The sequence below is a fragment of the Punica granatum genome, chromosome 1 (genome assembly GCF_007655135.1).
Source record: "Punica granatum isolate Tunisia-2019 chromosome 1, ASM765513v2, whole genome shotgun sequence".
NCBI classification, from domain to species: Eukaryota; Viridiplantae; Streptophyta; class Magnoliopsida; order Myrtales; family Lythraceae; genus Punica; species Punica granatum.
The window spans coordinates 51,945,923-51,963,141 of NC_045127.1; the positions used below are offsets into that span (position 1 = coordinate 51,945,923).

At 40.9% G+C, this 17,219-nt stretch overlaps 2 protein-coding genes across 2 annotated transcripts; one reads left to right on the forward strand and one right to left on the reverse strand.

Moving 5' to 3' along the window:
• Positions 1-1,027: 1,027 nt before the first annotated feature.
• Positions 1,028-2,709, reverse strand: LOC116195344 (S-adenosylmethionine synthase-like). The gene has a single exon (XM_031524505.1). The coding sequence runs from the start codon at positions 2,479-2,481 to the stop codon at positions 1,300-1,302; it is 1,182 nt and encodes a 393-aa protein (XP_031380365.1). The 5' UTR covers positions 2,482-2,709; the 3' UTR covers positions 1,028-1,299.
• A 9,158-nt stretch (positions 2,710-11,867) lies between these two features.
• LOC116187708 (shaggy-related protein kinase gamma) lies at positions 11,868-16,798 on the forward strand. The gene is made up of 13 exons (XM_031516613.1): positions 11,868-12,050; positions 13,831-14,001; positions 14,132-14,224; positions 14,559-14,618; positions 14,735-15,007; positions 15,134-15,208; positions 15,332-15,388; positions 15,476-15,616; positions 15,731-15,781; positions 15,948-16,043; positions 16,139-16,222; positions 16,307-16,409; positions 16,497-16,798. The coding sequence occupies exons 2-13, from the start codon at positions 13,888-13,890 to the stop codon at positions 16,577-16,579; spliced, it is 1,230 nt and encodes a 409-aa protein (XP_031372473.1). The 5' UTR covers positions 11,868-12,050; positions 13,831-13,887; the 3' UTR covers positions 16,580-16,798.
• Positions 16,799-17,219: the final 421 nt, after the last annotated feature.

Here is a 17,219-nt window from a genome sequence, read left to right on the forward strand (position 1 = left end):
GTAAGATTACCTACAAAGCTAATATTAATGCTCCATAACTAATGAATTGTTGGACCGAACTTATACGGGTTTAGACCTATTTGTAATTCAAAAGTTTAAATTAATGGTTTATTGAACCTTACCAGGTATAAACCCCTTCACTTTCCTCCTTGGACCGGTGCGGGATTAACCAAATTATTTGTGGGGTGTTAGGCTTAAGCTACCTTCCATGTGAGAAAGCCTTGTGTGTAACGGTTATGTATAACGAAATTTACGTGGTAAAATCACAAAATATTACTTTGTTTGATTTTCGAATAAAAAATTTTACTCTACCCAACTCAACGTTATTCTTTTGCAAATTCAACACTACAATGATTATTGTTTTGTGTTTTTCTCAAATTAATAATAATTTCTCACTCATGCTTATTCTTAATCATTTTCATAATCAATTTTTTAGTAATAAATTCACCGTTTACTTTTATATCTATGTATACATGCATATATATATATATATATTCTCATCAATCTATATATTTGTCAGCATTTTCAATCACTACACAAAGTCAAGTTGAGTTGAATTGTAGTCCAATTCGAAAACCAAACGCAAACTTAAATTTTTTATTTTTGTGATATTTTTAAAAACTAAAATAGAAATTGAAATATTATAAAGGGTTTTAATTTTACTATGTAAACTTTGTTACGTATGAGACTCACTACGGTGAACTTTTCTGCTTTGGCTCATTTTCATTTTTTTTATTCATTACTTTTGTCTGCCATTTCTGATTTAGTCATTGTTCTTTTCCTTTTTGCCTTTTCCGGCTATATACCGTTATTTTTTTTGTTTCTATCCTTTTTATCCTATTCTCTATAAAAGAAAATTCTTAGTTTTAAATTTAAGTTGCTTTTCGATTTTATCCTAAATCTCACTTATTAGTTTTAAATTCTAGCAACTTGACCATTGTTCAGGTGAGGTCGTTAAGAGCTCAATTGAGGTACGCTGGGCACTGCTCTCCAAAGAGAGGAGAATAGGTTTGGTAGCTCGTGACTATGGGGTGATGGCGACCGACGTTTATTCGTGAAGTGAAATAAAGAGATACAATAACCCTATTGATGGGGTTTGATAAAACCGGTTTGTATCGCTGGCATTGATCTAGAAACCCAATATAGAAAATGAAGTACAATGACAACAGCAAACCAAGGCAAGCCAACAAAAGCTACAAGACCCCTCCAGCGCATGTATAAGTAGTATCATGGAAGGAAGGAAGCTAGGCAAAATCAGACTAAAATTACCGGTCACTCAGGGTTCACTCCTAGTCCTAGCTAGGGATGGTGCCACCTGAGGGGCTTCACAACCTCCCATGTGAAATCCGGATCATCCCTCCCGAAATGCCCGTATGCCGCTGTCTTGAGGAACCGGCTGTTGCCGCCCCTCTTGAGATCCAGGTTGATGGCGATCATCCCAGGCCTGAAGTCGAAGTTTTCCTTCACTATCTTGAGGATCTCCTTATCAGGAATCTTACCGGTCCCATAGGTGTCCACGAACACCGAGAGTGGCTCGGTAACTCCGATGGCGTAAGACACCTGCACGATGCATCTCCTTGCAACGCCGCTGGCCACGATGCTCTTAGCAGCCTGCCTGACTATATAGGCCCCGCTCCGGTCAACCTTAGTGGGGTCCTTCCCCGAGAAGGCCCCGCCGCCGTGGGCCCCCCAGCCACCGTAGGTATCCACTATGATCTTCCGGCCTGTGAGGCCCGCGTCCCCATGGGGCCCACCAATGACGAAGCGACCGGAGGGGTTGAGGTGGAAGATGGTCTTCTCATCCAAGTACTTGTCCGGTATCATGGCCTTGATCACATGCTCCTTGAGATCAGCAGCTATCTCATCGTTGGTGACGGTCTCATCGTGCTGGGTCGAGATCAGAACGGTGTGGACTCGCACCGGGACCATCGTGCCATGGTCACTGTAGTACTCGACTGTGACTTGCGTCTTCCCGTCCGGTCTCATCCAAGGGCAAGTTCCATTCTTGCGGACCTCAGTGAGGCGGGCCCCGAGCTTGGTGGCGAGGACGTGGCTTAGAGGCATGAGCTCAGGGGTCTCGTCAGTGGCATACCCGAACATGTGACCCTGATCTCCTGCGCCGATCTCCTCGGGCGGCTTCGTGAGGTTGCCATGGACGCCCTGGGCTATGTCCGGGCTCTGCTGCTCAATATAAACAAGGACCTTGCAGTTATCAGCATCTAGGCCCACGTCATTGGACATGAAGCCGATGTCACGGCAAGTATCCCTCACGATCTTCTCATAGTCGATGTCGGCCTTAGTCGTGATCTCTCCAAAGACCATGACCAAGTTGGTCTTCGTGCAGGTCTCGCACGCGACTTTGCTTTCGGGGTCTTGCTCGAGGCAGGCATCGAGGACCGCGTCGGAGATCTGGTCGCAGAGCTTGTCAGGGTGGCCCTCGTTCACGGACTCGGATGTGAATAGGAAGGTGTCCATGTCCATATCAGGTTCTGAACAAACGAACTACAAGCAATAACAGAAGCACAAGACAACCTAAGACCAGTTGGACCACTAGAACCTTAATTTGAGGGAAAAATGAAGCTTAATTGGGGACGGAAGAGGCAGGGGAGAGGGAAGCAAGCGGCGGTTTAGAAGGAGACACGGGCGTCACCGATATTTATAGGAAGTCGGTGAATCGGACGGTTCATGGCTAACGCGCGACGAAGATTCGGCCCCGAGGGTACCTTTTTAAAGTGGGACCCACCTCAGTGGGGCCAGCCACATCATCATAACCTCGTACTATGTTTGCAAGAATATATTCCAAATTATGACATCTTTCTATCACCGAAAAAAAAATTATGACATCTTTCTAATCGAAAAAAGAATATATATCAAATTTTCAAATTTGGGTATAAATTACATTGTTTTTTTTTTCCCCTAATTGGTTCACGGATGGAGATGTGATCCTTTCGGATTAAATTAATGCATCACTTAAGTAAAAGCACCGTATAGTCAGAAGTATAACACACCGAGATAATCATTTGAATCATGTTCGGATAATAAGTTAAGACTATTTCGTGAGTATTAAAAAAAATCATATTATTTATCTCAGAGAAAAGAAATATATCGCATCGCTTTATACAAAAGCTTCTCGCTATGATAAGATATTCCGTTAACTTTTTATAGTGGGATGAATTAACTATGCAGTAATCAAGCTCATTTATGCGTTTCAATAAAGATGCGCACAAACGACAAATATTGGTGACGTTTCTTGCATTTCTTTTGTCAAATAAACTTTTTTCGGTAAGTGAACGGGGTTTTGTTAAATAAACTTTAATTAGTAAGGTGATGATTATGGTTTATTACAACAAAATTTGAGTGGAATAAATAAATTGCCATTTAGTCACTTGCTTTAGGATGCCATAACTTAGAATACGAAATAGCTGCGAGTAATCTTCGTCGATAGAGAAATTAGAGGCTACAAAAAGAAAAGGAACCATACGGGATTCTTCCTGGATCGAGAATAAATTATATCAACTCCCATGTATAGTCCCCATATACTGTAATAAAATTACCATGATGTTGCATATTTGAGCTATAGTTACGCGAAGTCAATTGTTGTCCTCGTGTTGCTTGATATCCTCATCATTACAATGCATAATAAAATTCAGCCGGACTACTTTTTCTCCTAAATGAAAGGAGTTGGAGGGCGACGGACGTACTCATAATATATGAATCTATACTATACATACGCTTATAGTGATAGATAATAGTTTTTGCCATAACTTTTTTGGAGAAAAATTAAAAGCAGCTTTTCATAACGCTGATCTAATTAATTATTCAACCTTTGGGTTCATGTGTTGTTTAATTGTGAGATATGAGGAGAGATCTCCAAAGCAAATTATTTAAATTATAATACAGTAGTTAAGAACAAACAATTTTAATAAATTATTTAAGTGCATCATATCATCAATTTTAATGATTATATCATAGAATTTCTCGTGAGGTATGTTGGTCAACATATCATGCCAACATGTCACTTAACCGCAAAAATGATTAACCTATTTTATTAATTTTTATTATAAATTTCATTATTTGGTGGTAACTCCTGCCTCATTATATTGTTATTAAAGTATGTCGTCTTATGTAGGTCTCCGTTTCCTTTCCTTTCAATTTATAGAAAAGTAAATTTCATCAAGTATATAATATAATCGGTCAATTATTAATTTTGCCTTGAAGTTTTGTGCTTTGATTGATGCTTTTAAAACCACCATAGTTAATTAATATCATGTATGAGTTTAGTTGATCATCTAGTTGCATCACATTGTTATTGACCAAAAAAAAATTATATCGTATACAATTAAATCCCTTTATTATTTGTGAACTCAAATTCTCATGGATTCTGTTCATATTTGTTATACTACAAACAGATATGCGCTATGCTCGAAATAAAAAGATGAAAGCTGATGTGGGAAAAATATTCGGGTCGGAATTCTCTCCCCATCATAAAGGATTCACGGGTCCGATCATCGCTCCAAGACCTGCAAGAAGGGCTCTCAGGTTGGTGCCCGAGAGGTTTCTCCTTTATTCCAGTTACAGGAGTGATAGGGGGAGTCTTCGAGAGAGAGTGAGTTTGTTTAAATTTACCTTGGAAATTTTATTATATAGGCAAAGATGAAGAAGTTGATGTATGTGAAAATTGTTTGGGCTTATTCAATGGGCTCTAGGGCCCACATGGGCTTTAATTAACTAAATGGACCGTAATTTATCCAAATATCACTTGCCCTTCGATTTCGGGGAAGCCTGGTGCCGACACGAAAACAACCTTTTGTGGCCGAAGTTGGGATATGGCACTTGCCCCCAGTGTATTGTGGGGATGTTTCTAGCACAACGTATGCAGCTCTTGAGCCCTTAGTCAGTGAATGCCTGAGGTGAGGTTATTCAAGCTTGTTGGGAGCCTTTGGTGTCAGGCTAGGATTAATTGAGCCCATAAGCCGGGTCAACATCCGAGGTGGGGGAACTCGAGCTTTTAGGGACATAGTGAGGAGGGCAAGGATGCTTGAGCCTGTAGACACATCAGAGGGGAGGTCGCACGAGCTTGCATGACAAAATTGGAGAGAGAGATCACTCGAGCCCGTGATGGTGTTTGCATCCGAGGCAGGATCGCTCGAGCCTGCGGGACGGAGTTGGAGGGTGAGGTCACTCGAGCCCGTAGATGGTGTCGATGTTTGAGGCAATGTCACTCGATCCTATGAGACGAAAGGCTGCCCGAGCCCATCAGCAGGGCCAACGTCCAAGGCAAGTGATACTATCACATGGCTACTATCCTTTTGGAGTCTTCTGAGACCTATATTAGCGGTGAAGTTGTCCTTTATTAGAGGGCTTCTTTGAAGATAGATGGATAGATGTTGTTTGGTATATTTGCTTCTAAATGTGCATTCCTTATAAGTGGTAAGGGTGGATATCGAGTTTAATTGAATCACTGGATATCATTGGATAGATCCTTAAATTGATGGCCAGCGTCCGAGGCAAGTGTTGCTCGAGTTCGCATCGGAATAGTTGAGGTTAGGAGTGAGGTTATTCGAGCCTATGGGGACGAAGTCAAAGGGCAAGGATGCTCGAGCCCGTAAGCGGTGTCAATATCCGAGTCATGTTTCATTTGTCGAGTCTGTAAGGACGGAGCGAGAGGGCGAGGTTACTTGAGCCCCAAAGCCTGTTGGGACTGAGTGTGAGGGAGTGGAGGTCACTCAAGCCCGTCAATTGAAGCCCTAGGCTAGGATACTCGAGCATGTTTGGCACTGAGTAAAAGGGCGATGATATTCGAGCCCATTATCTTCGGCTAATGTTCATTGGCGAGGTTACTCGAGCCTGTGAGGATTGCATGAGAGGGTGAAGTTACTCGAGCTCGTTGTAGTCGGTTGAAGTCCCAGGTGAGGATACTCGAGCCTGTTAGGACAAAGTAATAGGGTGAGAATAGTCGAGCCCCTTCTTTTCGGTCGACATTCATAAACAAGGTTATTCCATCCTGTGGCGACGGTATAAGAGGGTGAAATTACTCGAGCCCGTCGTCTTCGGTCAATGTCCATAGGCGAGGTTACTCTAGCCTGTGGGAAAAGAGTGAGAGGTTGAGGTTACTCGAGCCCGTTTTCTGCTGTTGACGTCCATAGGTGATGTTACTCAAGCCTGTGGGGATAGCATAAGAGGGCGAAATTACTCGAGCCCGTTGTCTTCGGTCGACCTCTATAAACGAGGTTACTCGAGCCCGTGGGGATGGAATGATAGAGCGAGGTTACTCGAGCACGGAGTGAGAGGGCGAGGTTACTCGATCCCGTTGTCCGCGATCGACATCCATAGACGAGGTTACTCGAGCCTATGGGGACAGAGTGATAGGGTGAGGTTACTTGAGCCCGTTGTCTTCGGTCGATGTCCATAGGCGAGATTACTCGAGTATGTGGGGATGGAGTGACAGGGCGAGGTGACTCGAGCTTGTTGTCTTCGGTTGACGTCCATAGGCGAGGTTACTTGAGCCTATAGGGACGGAGTGGGAGGGAGGAGTTACTCGTGCCCGTTGTCTTTAGTCGACGTCCATCGGTGAGGTTACTGGAGCTTGTGGAGACGGAGTGAAAGAGCGAGGTTACTCGAGCTCGTTATCTTCGGTGTGGTCTTTTGGGGAGGTAGGAGCGCATATAATGCTGTAATTAATGATCCTGCATTTTTTAGTTTTTTTTTTTTTCAGTTGATTTTTTTTAGTGTATTTTGATGCATAATAAATATCAGAAATCTCCGATGTGAACCATTTCCATAATTGAGCAGGATATGACCCGCAAGATTCGACAAGGCTAATTTGCACCAAGCATTTATCATGGTGTATGCATGTCATGATAATAACGAGTTGACCTCATATTTGTTTTTCGCGATCAATTGCTTGTAGAAAATCCTATGGGGAGACAACTCTATAATCAGAGAATGACGCCTCAATATTCTTCTCCAGTACGAGTGAGACCATAAGGAAAGCTCAAAATTATCACATCCTTAGGGTCTCTGGAAATCAATAGTTGCATGTTCCATTGACGCAAGCACATAGCAACGTTTTTATCAGACAACTTGGAATGGCAAGGATGATGAGGAAATTGCTTATCTGAGTATCATTGGAAATCTTTGTGATGCGTCCTCCGCTCTTCTTTGAGTCTAGGTATGGTGTGGAATCAATCAAGTTCCGGGATTAACGTGTTTGGTTGAGAGAAGAAGATATCAAGCAATGAATATGTAAGGCTCCTTGGATCCTCATTTCGGACGTCCATGCTGGTTCTTTTTTCATCTATGATTTTCCTTGGTCTCCGTCTTGCTCACGCCCGAGAGTATATGCAACGGGCAAGGAGGTTAAAGAAGGGAAGGAATAACAAAAAGTGCATACTTATAGCAAAGCTCAAGAGCATGATTCCAAGGGCAAACCAAACACCAGCATTGAAGTTCGAGGGGATAGCATCCATAGAAGAGGTCTAAAATTGATTGCCCACATTCTTGGAGCAACATATCTTGTATTAACAATTAAGAAGCTGTAGCAGCGACAACCACATTGCATAGGAAGCAGTCTGTTGCCTGGCAAAGGAAAGACAAGGATGAACACCTACACATTATTATGAGGTGGACCTAGCTTGAATCCGAGAAGACTGGAGCTGCGGATTGACAATCACTGAGAGTCGGAGGAGCTGAGGAGAGAGAAGAAGGCCTGGTTGAGGTCGTAGGAGAAGCCGGTGGTGGCTGTGTGCAGAGGAGGGTCGGGTCGAGTCGAGATCGAGAGATGGCTGACCGTGAGGGAGGAGCTCCAGGAGGCTTGAAAGAAGCTCGGCTAGGGCTAGCCGAGAGGAAGGGTCGAACCTCAGTGTCGAGCTATGTCGTGAGCGGAGAAGGTAGCAGCCGCGGCTGCTGTGGCTCGGTGATGACGAGGCAGAGACCTCGGGAGGAGTCCAGATCGACGGAGCTGAGTCTGACAGTCAGCTATTGGTGGGGAAGAGAAGCTCGACGACGAGCAGATGGTGACAACGGTCTGACCTCGGAGGGAGGAGAACTTGTACGAACGAGAGCATGAGAGGGAGATCGAGTGGAGGACGTTCATATGAATGAAAAAGATGATGTTAAATGGAAATCGTTTGGGCATCTTCGATGGGTCCAAGGGCCCTTATGAGCTTTAATTAACCAAATAAATCGTAATTTATCTACATATCAGAAGCATTTAAACGATACAAATTCGAAATGAACCCGATGGGATCTTTAAGAAATGTAGTCATGCATGCTTCATGCCCCAAATGCCATTTTGTAATGTATATAATAATTTATATTTATATATATAAGGGCTCTTTTCAGGTATTATTATATTACCCTTTCTAGCTAGATCATTAAAATTAATGTGAAAGCCAGTAAACAAAGCACATTATAAAATGCGGAAAAATCTCCGGTCCCAGCTCCGCTGAGATGAGCAAAGAAGCAAACTCCATGCCTCCTTTCAACCGAAATAAAATCATGCATGTAATTCCATCTAGTGCGATTTTCTCGCATTCATTGATCTTATACATTTTATATATTGATGTACTGAGAATATAATACGTACAATACGTGAATATACAGTTCTCTTCAACTGGTAAACGGATGTCTATGTGCTCGCAGGATCACATTTTCCACATCGATATCAAACCAATTCATTCTGAAAAAAAAAAAGAAAAAAAGAAAAAACCTCAATTAGTAATAAACCATAAAAGGAGGAGACGGCCGAGGACTTGAGAGAACCACAAAAACTTGTTCATTTTGGGCCATGTATTGTTAAGTTTCATCAACAACCGATTCCAGAACTGCTAGCGCTCCGTTTGGTTTCGGAGTCGCGGTTTAAAATTTTAACTTTAACTTTAATTTTAACTCAATACACTATAAAACAAAACATACTTTTCCAAAGTCAAATTGGTGAGCCTCATATATTATTCAATATACAATCTCATACACTACCCAATACACTACACAACAAAACTGATGGGGTTCACAGGTCCTACATTATTTTTTCTTTTTCGACAATTAAAATCAAAGTTACAAATTTAAAATTTTAACTCTGAAATCAAACGCACTGTAACTGTCTGATTTGACACTTTGGGGCCCCCTTTAACGGCTCCCTCCAGCTTAATTAATGGGCTGGGCCTTGGGCCCGCCCGACATGAGAACCGTTTTGATCTCCGCTAACCGGGATGGGGATGAAGGCCGAGACGAAGCCGCCTCTTCGTAGCCACAATAAATTTCGCTATTAGTAGGAAGTCAAATAGTAAGAATCAAAACTCTTGGTATCAGATAGAGGATATATGAGTTAACGATCGATCAGCGTCGGATTGTTAGCGGTATCTGCTTGAGTGCCATGTATTTGCTCGATCTTGGACCATAGTTCTGAGCTCCGACGATGTCGATGGGCTACGGATTTCTCAGAGTCATCCCAGAGAAGGGTATGCATAGGACCTATTTCAGAGCTGTGTCCCATGCCATGCAAATGGAATAGAAGTCAACTATGGAACACAGAGAAAATGAATGAGAGAGCACAGTATCAGTATGGAGGGATCAAGAAGATGATGGTTTCAGTTACCAATACACGTCAATCACTCTTTTTAGGTCGGACTATTAGCCCCATGTGGCTATCCCTACTAAAGGAACCTCGCTACCATGGAATGTTTTTTTCGTCATAACTCGCTGAGACTTAGCCCAACTTGGTCACCGTAACCCACCAACACACTAGTGAATTAAGTTAAAGGTTCACTAAATTAAATATTATAACTCTACGTCATCAGTGAGGTTCGAACTTGTGATATTCAAGTGAAACGATTAGAATTTAATCACTAGACCACCGTGCTGGTGTTCGCATCAATCACTATCTATGTATTAACATTAGATAGACTCTCTCATCATCACTCATTTGATCAATTTTTACCAATTTAATTAATTAATTAATTGTTCATTTATTTACCATTACATCACACTCTACTTTGTCTTCTATTTGCTAAGCCACACATACATGTGTCTATATATATATATATATATATTTATGGTGGTGTGTACATAGTCTATAGACCACACACACACTTGATCAAAGTCTATCATCTGTTTTGTATAAAGGTGGGGGGGCCCTTTTGTGAACGACAGCATCAATTTCTTTATGATTTCCTTTTGATTGGATTCAATGTTCTAATAGAAAATTTTGTACATTGAGCCCATCATTTTCATCAATTTCCTCTACTATGGCCAGTAGCCTCCATCTCTCTCTCTCTCTCTCTCTCTCTCTCTCTCTCTCTCTCTCTCCTCCTTTTTTTTTTTTGACTCAGAGCTATGATAGTCTCCATTTGGTTGATCCGCATCCACCCGGCCTTATAAGACATCTTATATATAACAAGGTCTGCATCTTGTAACTTTCTTGGAAATGCAACATTTGACTCTCACATGAGGTTCGGTCACATCGCATGTGTCGCAGCCAATTCAATCGCCCCCAATAATTACTGCGAACGAGTACCCGAATCTAAGGATTATAAGCAACAGCTCCAGCTCATTTCAAAGTATATACTTTGTTCTCCTACCCCCCCAAAAAAAAAAGGTATATACTTTGTATGGAAGAAAAACATTTATTAGATTCACTTATTAAAAGATATAAACGGCAAATAATTTGGTACTTATGATATATTGATAGGAATGATATCTGATGAAAAGAATCACACATAAATTATTCATTGCGCCCGGACCATCAAAAAAGGAAAAAAAAAAAAGACACTGAATTAATTATAACATAATAATTGAGCAAGACACCGTCTCGTCTTACGTATTGTCTTATATATAATTAGAGCATATATAGTCTTATACACTCTTCCTCTTATCATGAAGCAATAAGTTAATAAACAAGAATGAATAATTAGCTGTAGAGATTAGGATATGCGCAACAACAGGAGCTGATCAGATGAAAATGCCTGCTAAGGATGACAATCGACACTCGTGACATATCATCTTGTCTGAATAGATAAAACTTTCTATGTTTAGTTTTATCATGTAAGTGAAAGTATACGGTGACACGGAATGATCCACAAGTATTAAATATCTTTTCAAAAATGAAAATTCAACAATCGTGATGAGATGAATAATGGATGGTGATATCACCATAATAATTAACTTATATTTTATATTTCAGCTCATGCAAATCATTTTATAATTATTTGATTTTCTCTTCTTTTTTTTTTCCTTTTTTGGAGCAAAAGTTAAAAGAACGAGAGACGACGGCGCTAATTATTTTGCATCAACATGGACGGATGATACCTCACGATACGCATCAATTGCCAAAATCCTCCTTCCTTCTATATGTAATTATCTCTCTTTTTTTTTTCAGTTAAAGTACTTGTAAATTTAAACACAGATAATAAATTGTCTTATCAGTAAACGGTAATTACCTATAATATAAAATTTCAAAGCACAACGCGAACAACGCGAACATTGCGTACCGATGGCGGAATCACGAAAAGACTTTTTCAAACAAAAATCAATATACAGATAAGGTTTAAACGGTCAAACAAATAAGATGAAATAATTTCGTTTCAAACAGAACAAAAGGAAATTTCATAAAAATGGGAGAAAGAAAGAAAGCAAAGCTCCCTGATTTTCATTTTCTCATTTTCATTTTTTTTTTATTTTTAAATTTAATTTTAATTAGGGTTCTTCCCTTCCTCTTCCTCTTCCATCGACTGTTACCAGCGCATTATAACACCACAAAACAAGAAAGGCTAAAAAGAACAGAAACACTTCGAACAAACAAACGAAACGCAGAAAGACAAAAACTCCACCACCCCAACCTCCCCCCCCCCCCCCCCCCCCCCCCCCCCCCCCCCCCCCCCCCCCAAAAAAAAAACAACAAAAGAAAAAAAAAAAGGCGCAATGGATCCGCTTTCACCCCTCATCTCCTTCCCTCGCTTTCACGCCTCTTGATTCCAACCCCACCCGGCCAACCCCCCCTGGACGGAGCCGTTTTGCCGCCGTGTCACGCCGCCGACATCTTTCTGATCCGATCGGTATGGCTACCTCCTCCGATTTGCTTGATTATCGCTCGTGGCAGTTTCATTTTCTCTATTCGTCGGCGCTTTTCGTTTTCTGGGTTCTGGGCTTTCTTACTGGGGGGCTAGGTTTCCGTGCGCTGTGTATGGATCTCGTCGATTCGCCATTTTCCTTGTTTCTTGGTTTGATCTTGGCGTCCTGAGGGTGTTTTTCCCTCCCCCTTTCTTGGTTTTTGTTGCTTTCCCGTAAATTTTCTTCTTTTCCTTCTTGGGAGTTTTGGGTTTGATGTTCTTGGGATGGTTCGTGGTTGTTCCTGCTGATTTTCTCCTTTTGGAAAAATTGTCTTTGCCTTTGTCGGCCTATTGTAGTTTAAATTTGCCTTTGTGTTCTTGCAGCTTCCGGAATTTCCTTATTTTGCTCTGAAGTTTTCATCTTTAGCTATGCTGATCCATTCTTTTTCCTTTCATGTTTATCAATTTTCATGTTTAACCGTTCTTCTCTTATGTCTGGAGTGTTGAAAAAGGAAAAGTAAAACCTTTGCTGCTATTGAGAAATTCATATATAGTGATTTGTGAAAGAATAGTGGACTCGAAAGTTGGACTTGTATGGCAAATATTTTCTACCCATATCTCTGCAATTATTTTGTCAAGGAAGAAGAGTATAAAGCTCTGAGTCGATCTCTTTGGAGCTTAGCACTTTTTTGTTTTTTGTTCTCCCCTGTTTTCTCCTTTCTACCTCTTTGTGTGATTTGGAGGATTATTCATTGGTTCGTGGCTCGTCTCTGAAGCTTGATATAGAATGGTTCTGTTGCTTGGTCTTGGGTTTGACTCCACGTTGCTCCTATCAAAGAGTCAAGTCTCTGTTTTAGTAGGTTTAGCTTTGGCGAGCTATCACATGGCTACTATCCTTTTTGAGTCTTCTGAGACCTATATTAGCGGTGCAGTTGTCCTTTATTAGAGGGCTTCTTTGAAGATAGATGGATAGATGTTGTTTGGTATATTTGCTTCTAAATGTGCATCCCTTATAAGTGGTAAGGGTGGATGTCGAGTTTAATTGAATCACTGGATATCATTGGACAGATCCTTAAATTGATAGTCATATCTACTTTAGAGGCAATGGTTAAGTGCCTCCGAAATGCCACAAATAGGTCAGTGAGGTCATCTGCTGAGTTAATAACTTGACGGCTCAGCGCCTCATGTGTAGGATGTGTCACATATTATGCTAAATGTGGCTAGCAGCATACACACAGCTTCTGTTCACCTTTTTCTTGTTGCTTGGAACTCACCATTAGGCTTATGTACTAGGCTCGACTACATTTGATCAGCTTGATAAAAAGTTTATATTTATAGAATGTTAAACTTGCAACAGCAAGCTTATGCTGTTAGGCGATACAATTACTGGGAGCATCCGTTGGCGTCAATGAGTTATAGGATAAATTGTGATCATAAGCCTATGCTGCCAATTGAAACAGTTTAGGAAGCGCTTGTTGACGTCGATGTGTTATGAATAGTTGATTGTCCTTATTATAGGATCTGCTTCTCTATAGCCTGCAGAATGTAAGAATCTTTTACAACATCGGTTGTATTGTATGAAAATGAAATATATAATTTATTATTAATTGGGGTGAAATTGTGTGTTTATATATAAGGTTAAGTTGCTTAAATTGATAAGTTTTGCTGTTGCTTTTCTGCTTAACTGGTTGAGGTGGACAAAAAGATTATTTGCCTCCTATTCTTTGAAGAGTGCTGGATTATTATGGCATGGGATAATTTTGCTTTTGATCATCTGATATGGTAGGTAAATGATCTTCAAAGGTGAGAGAACTTAGAGCATAAGAGAACATTTTGGGATCTAATGGCATCAGTAGGTATGCCACCCACATCTGGTTTGAGAGAACCCAGTGGCCATGCCGTTGCTGCTGATACTTTGCCTGATGAGATGAATGATATGAAAATTAGGGATGATAAGGTATGTGCAAACTCTCAGTTCAGCAACTCAGTTATCATTTCACTCTTTTTCAGTAGACTTGGTTTTAACTTTTTTCTTTGCCTTACTCTTGTTCTGAGCTCTGCCAATTTTTGCGCCACTAAATTTCTAGGAGGTGGAGGCAACAGTTGTTGATGGAAATGCAACAGAGACAGGCCATATAATAGTTACAACTATTGGGGGCAGAAATGGCCAGCCGAAACAGGTACATTGCTGTTTTTTTTTTTTTAATGAGTAACCTCAAGGGGTTTGGCCTAGTGGTTAAGGTGTGCCTAAACTTGCACCCGATCCCGGGTTCAAATCCCCTTGGGGCCACTGGAGCGCCTTTGGTGTGATTACTTGCTCTGTGCGCCGTCGGGGGTTCACAGAGTCCCGGGGATTAGTCGGGTGAAACCTGGACACCCTGGGTTAGCCCAAAAAAAAAAACTATGTGATTTTCTTCTTTGGCATGAGTTTGCCTATAGTTTTGTCCTTTATCATGAGAAAGTTCTTTCATTTATGTGTTAAGTGGTTTGAATATTCGGTCCTATTATTTTCAGACAATAAGCTACATTGCCGAGCGTGCAGTGGGACGTGGATCATTCGGAGTTGTGTATCAGGTTCGTGTCAGTTTTTTGTGTTTAAGAGTAATTTGAGTATAAGCTGTAATCCCATTTCTATACATATTTTTACTTGATAAAGAAAAGGCTCATCTATATCGCTTATTTTCCTCCAGGCTAAGTGCCTAGAGAATGGTGAAGCTGTAGCTATAAAGAAGGTCCTGCAAGACAAGAGGTACAAGAATCGAGAGCTGCAGATCATGCGTCTTCTAGATCACCCAAATGTAGTCTCTTTGAAGCATTGTTTCTTCTCGGCGAGTGAAAAAGATGAGCTGTACCTTAATCTAGTACTGGAGTATGTTCCTGAAACTGTGCACCGTGTGATCAAGCACTACAACAAGTTGAACCAAAGGATGCCGCTTATCTATGTGAAGCTCTATGCGTATCAGGTCTGTGCTGTCTGAGGAAGAATACTTGGAAAATAGTTTCTTAGTCTTTTGCCTATGTCATTCTTAGTTATGTTGCTTTCATAAGTTAATCTCTTTGGCTTATGTTGCTTTCCTTGTGCATGCTAGATCTTCAGGGCATTGTCTTATATTCATCTCAGTATTGGCGTGTGTCACCGGGACATTAAGCCTCAAAACCTTTTGGTGAGTTGATAATGGTTATAGGTTCAATTGGAATTTGATTGCGTGTTATCAGTATTTTATACCTTTTCAAGAACATTATTCATAATGTTATTCATCTTGAGCTCATCCTTTGCGCTTCATCAGGTTAATCCACATACTCACCAGGTCAAGCTCTGTGATTTTGGAAGTGCAAAAGTATTGGTATGTTCTCGTACTATCATCCTACCAATCTTTCATATGAAATCACTTTGAGTTTGTGAGTCTAATTCTTACATTATCCTCTGTTAGGTGAAAGGGGAGCCAAATATTTCTTACATTTGCTCGAGGTACTATAGGGCTCCTGAGCTTATCTTCGGAGCAACTGAATACACTACAGCTATTGATATCTGGTCTGCTGGCTGTGTTCTTGCTGAGCTACTTCTCGGACATGTAATGCAGTCTTTCTCTTGTTTTTATTTCATACGTATATCTTTTTTTCCCTCGGCTTGATATGGATTTACTTTTCATCTACTAATTCATCTTGATCTTTGTTGTCATTTTCAGCCTCTGTTTCCTGGTGAGAGTGGAGTGGACCAGCTCGTGGAGATCATCAAGGTGAATTAGATAAGCATCAAAATTTTCCATTAGTCAATGTGATTTAGTCTAATCGGTGGATGTTTACTGCAAAGTGGGAATTTCTCCTTTAGCATAGACCAAAGGACAAAATCATTCTTCTCGTCTCATGAGTTTACATTGTGGAAATCAACTGATGTGTTCACAGGTTTTGGGCACTCCAACCAGGGAGGAAATCAAGTGCATGAACCCCAACTATACAGAGTTTAAATTCCCTCAAATAAAGGCCCATCCATGGCATAAGGTTATACAGATTAAAAAAAATGGCAGCATTGTTAGTAATTATTGTTTCTTCTTTGTCATAGCTATGTATATGATTTTTCTTTGATTTATGATTAGATATTCCACAAGCGGATGCCTCCAGAAGCAGTTGACTTGGTTTCAAGGTTGCTGCAGTATTCACCAAACCTACGGTGCTCAGCTGTGAGTATCTGTAGTTAACTTATCACACACATAGAACGGCCTATTTCCTTGACATATTTACCAATGATTTTACTTCTGTTGTAGTTGGATGCCTTAATCCATCCCTTCTTTGACGAGCTTCGTGATCCTAACACGAGGCTGCCCAATGGAAGATTCCTTCCGCCGCTATTCAACTTCAAATCTCACGGTACGAGATAACGTCTTGTCTTATATCTCTTTCTGTAGTATTGCTCCATCTTGGTCAGGATACTTACTGGGTTGTCTCTTCAATCAGAATTGAAGGGATTACCGGTGGATGTCTTAATGAAACTGATCCCAGAACACGCGAGGAAGCAGTGCCCTTTCCTCGGGTTGTGATTCAGCTCGAAGCAGCATAGTTCTCAAAGACTGTTGTCGTCCCATTGTTGAATGTTGGTCTGTCCTATGATGTATGTTTGTGTCCAATGTGTAGCGCTAAGTTATTCTGTATCTATGAATCCCATACATTGAGTAACCTAAGTACGTATCTGGACTGTCTGTTGAAATGACCTTTTTATGACCTCTGAAATGCACTCACTCTGATTTCTGTGCGGTTCAGAATGTTCTCTGGTTCTGCTTTCTAACGATAATCAACTGCAATGAGACATCAGTATGGGACGTCAGCTAGTTGCCCAAGTGACTGACTCGGGTTGAATCGAACCCTACACATGAAATCTTTGAATCGAAGTGTTGGGCCGTGATTTTCTTTAGTTGAAATTCCTTGGAATAAGTGCCATGACGATCCAAACTTTCGATGTGTACTTGCAACTTGTGTCAGGTTACAACTACATATGGATCGATAATGTCACTAGAAATATGTCGGTTTTATCCGAAATTGTTTGTGCTTACGATAAAATCCGGTCGCTTTCTTGAATATCATTTGGAACCAATACCCGTTGGATCGAAGTTGATTAATGATTAATTGAAGTGTGTGGTGTGTTTGTTTTTTAAAAATTGTTTAACTCAATTCAACTCAATT

Excerpts from the sequence above, each read along its gene's own strand:
- LOC116195344 (XM_031524505.1), bottom strand. The coding sequence starts at position 2,481 with ATGGACATGGACACCTTCCTATTCACATCCGAGTCCGTGAACGAGGGC.
- LOC116187708 (XM_031516613.1), top strand. The coding sequence starts at position 13,888 with ATGGCATCAGTAGGTATGCCACCCACATCTGGTTTGAGAGAACCCAGT. Across the intron at positions 14,002-14,131 it reads TGAAAATTAGGGATGATAAG|GAGGTGGAGGCAACAGTTGT; the intron begins GTATGTGCAAAC and ends CTAAATTTCTAG. Across the intron at positions 16,410-16,496 it reads ATTCAACTTCAAATCTCACG|AATTGAAGGGATTACCGGTG; the intron begins GTACGAGATAAC and ends CTCTTCAATCAG.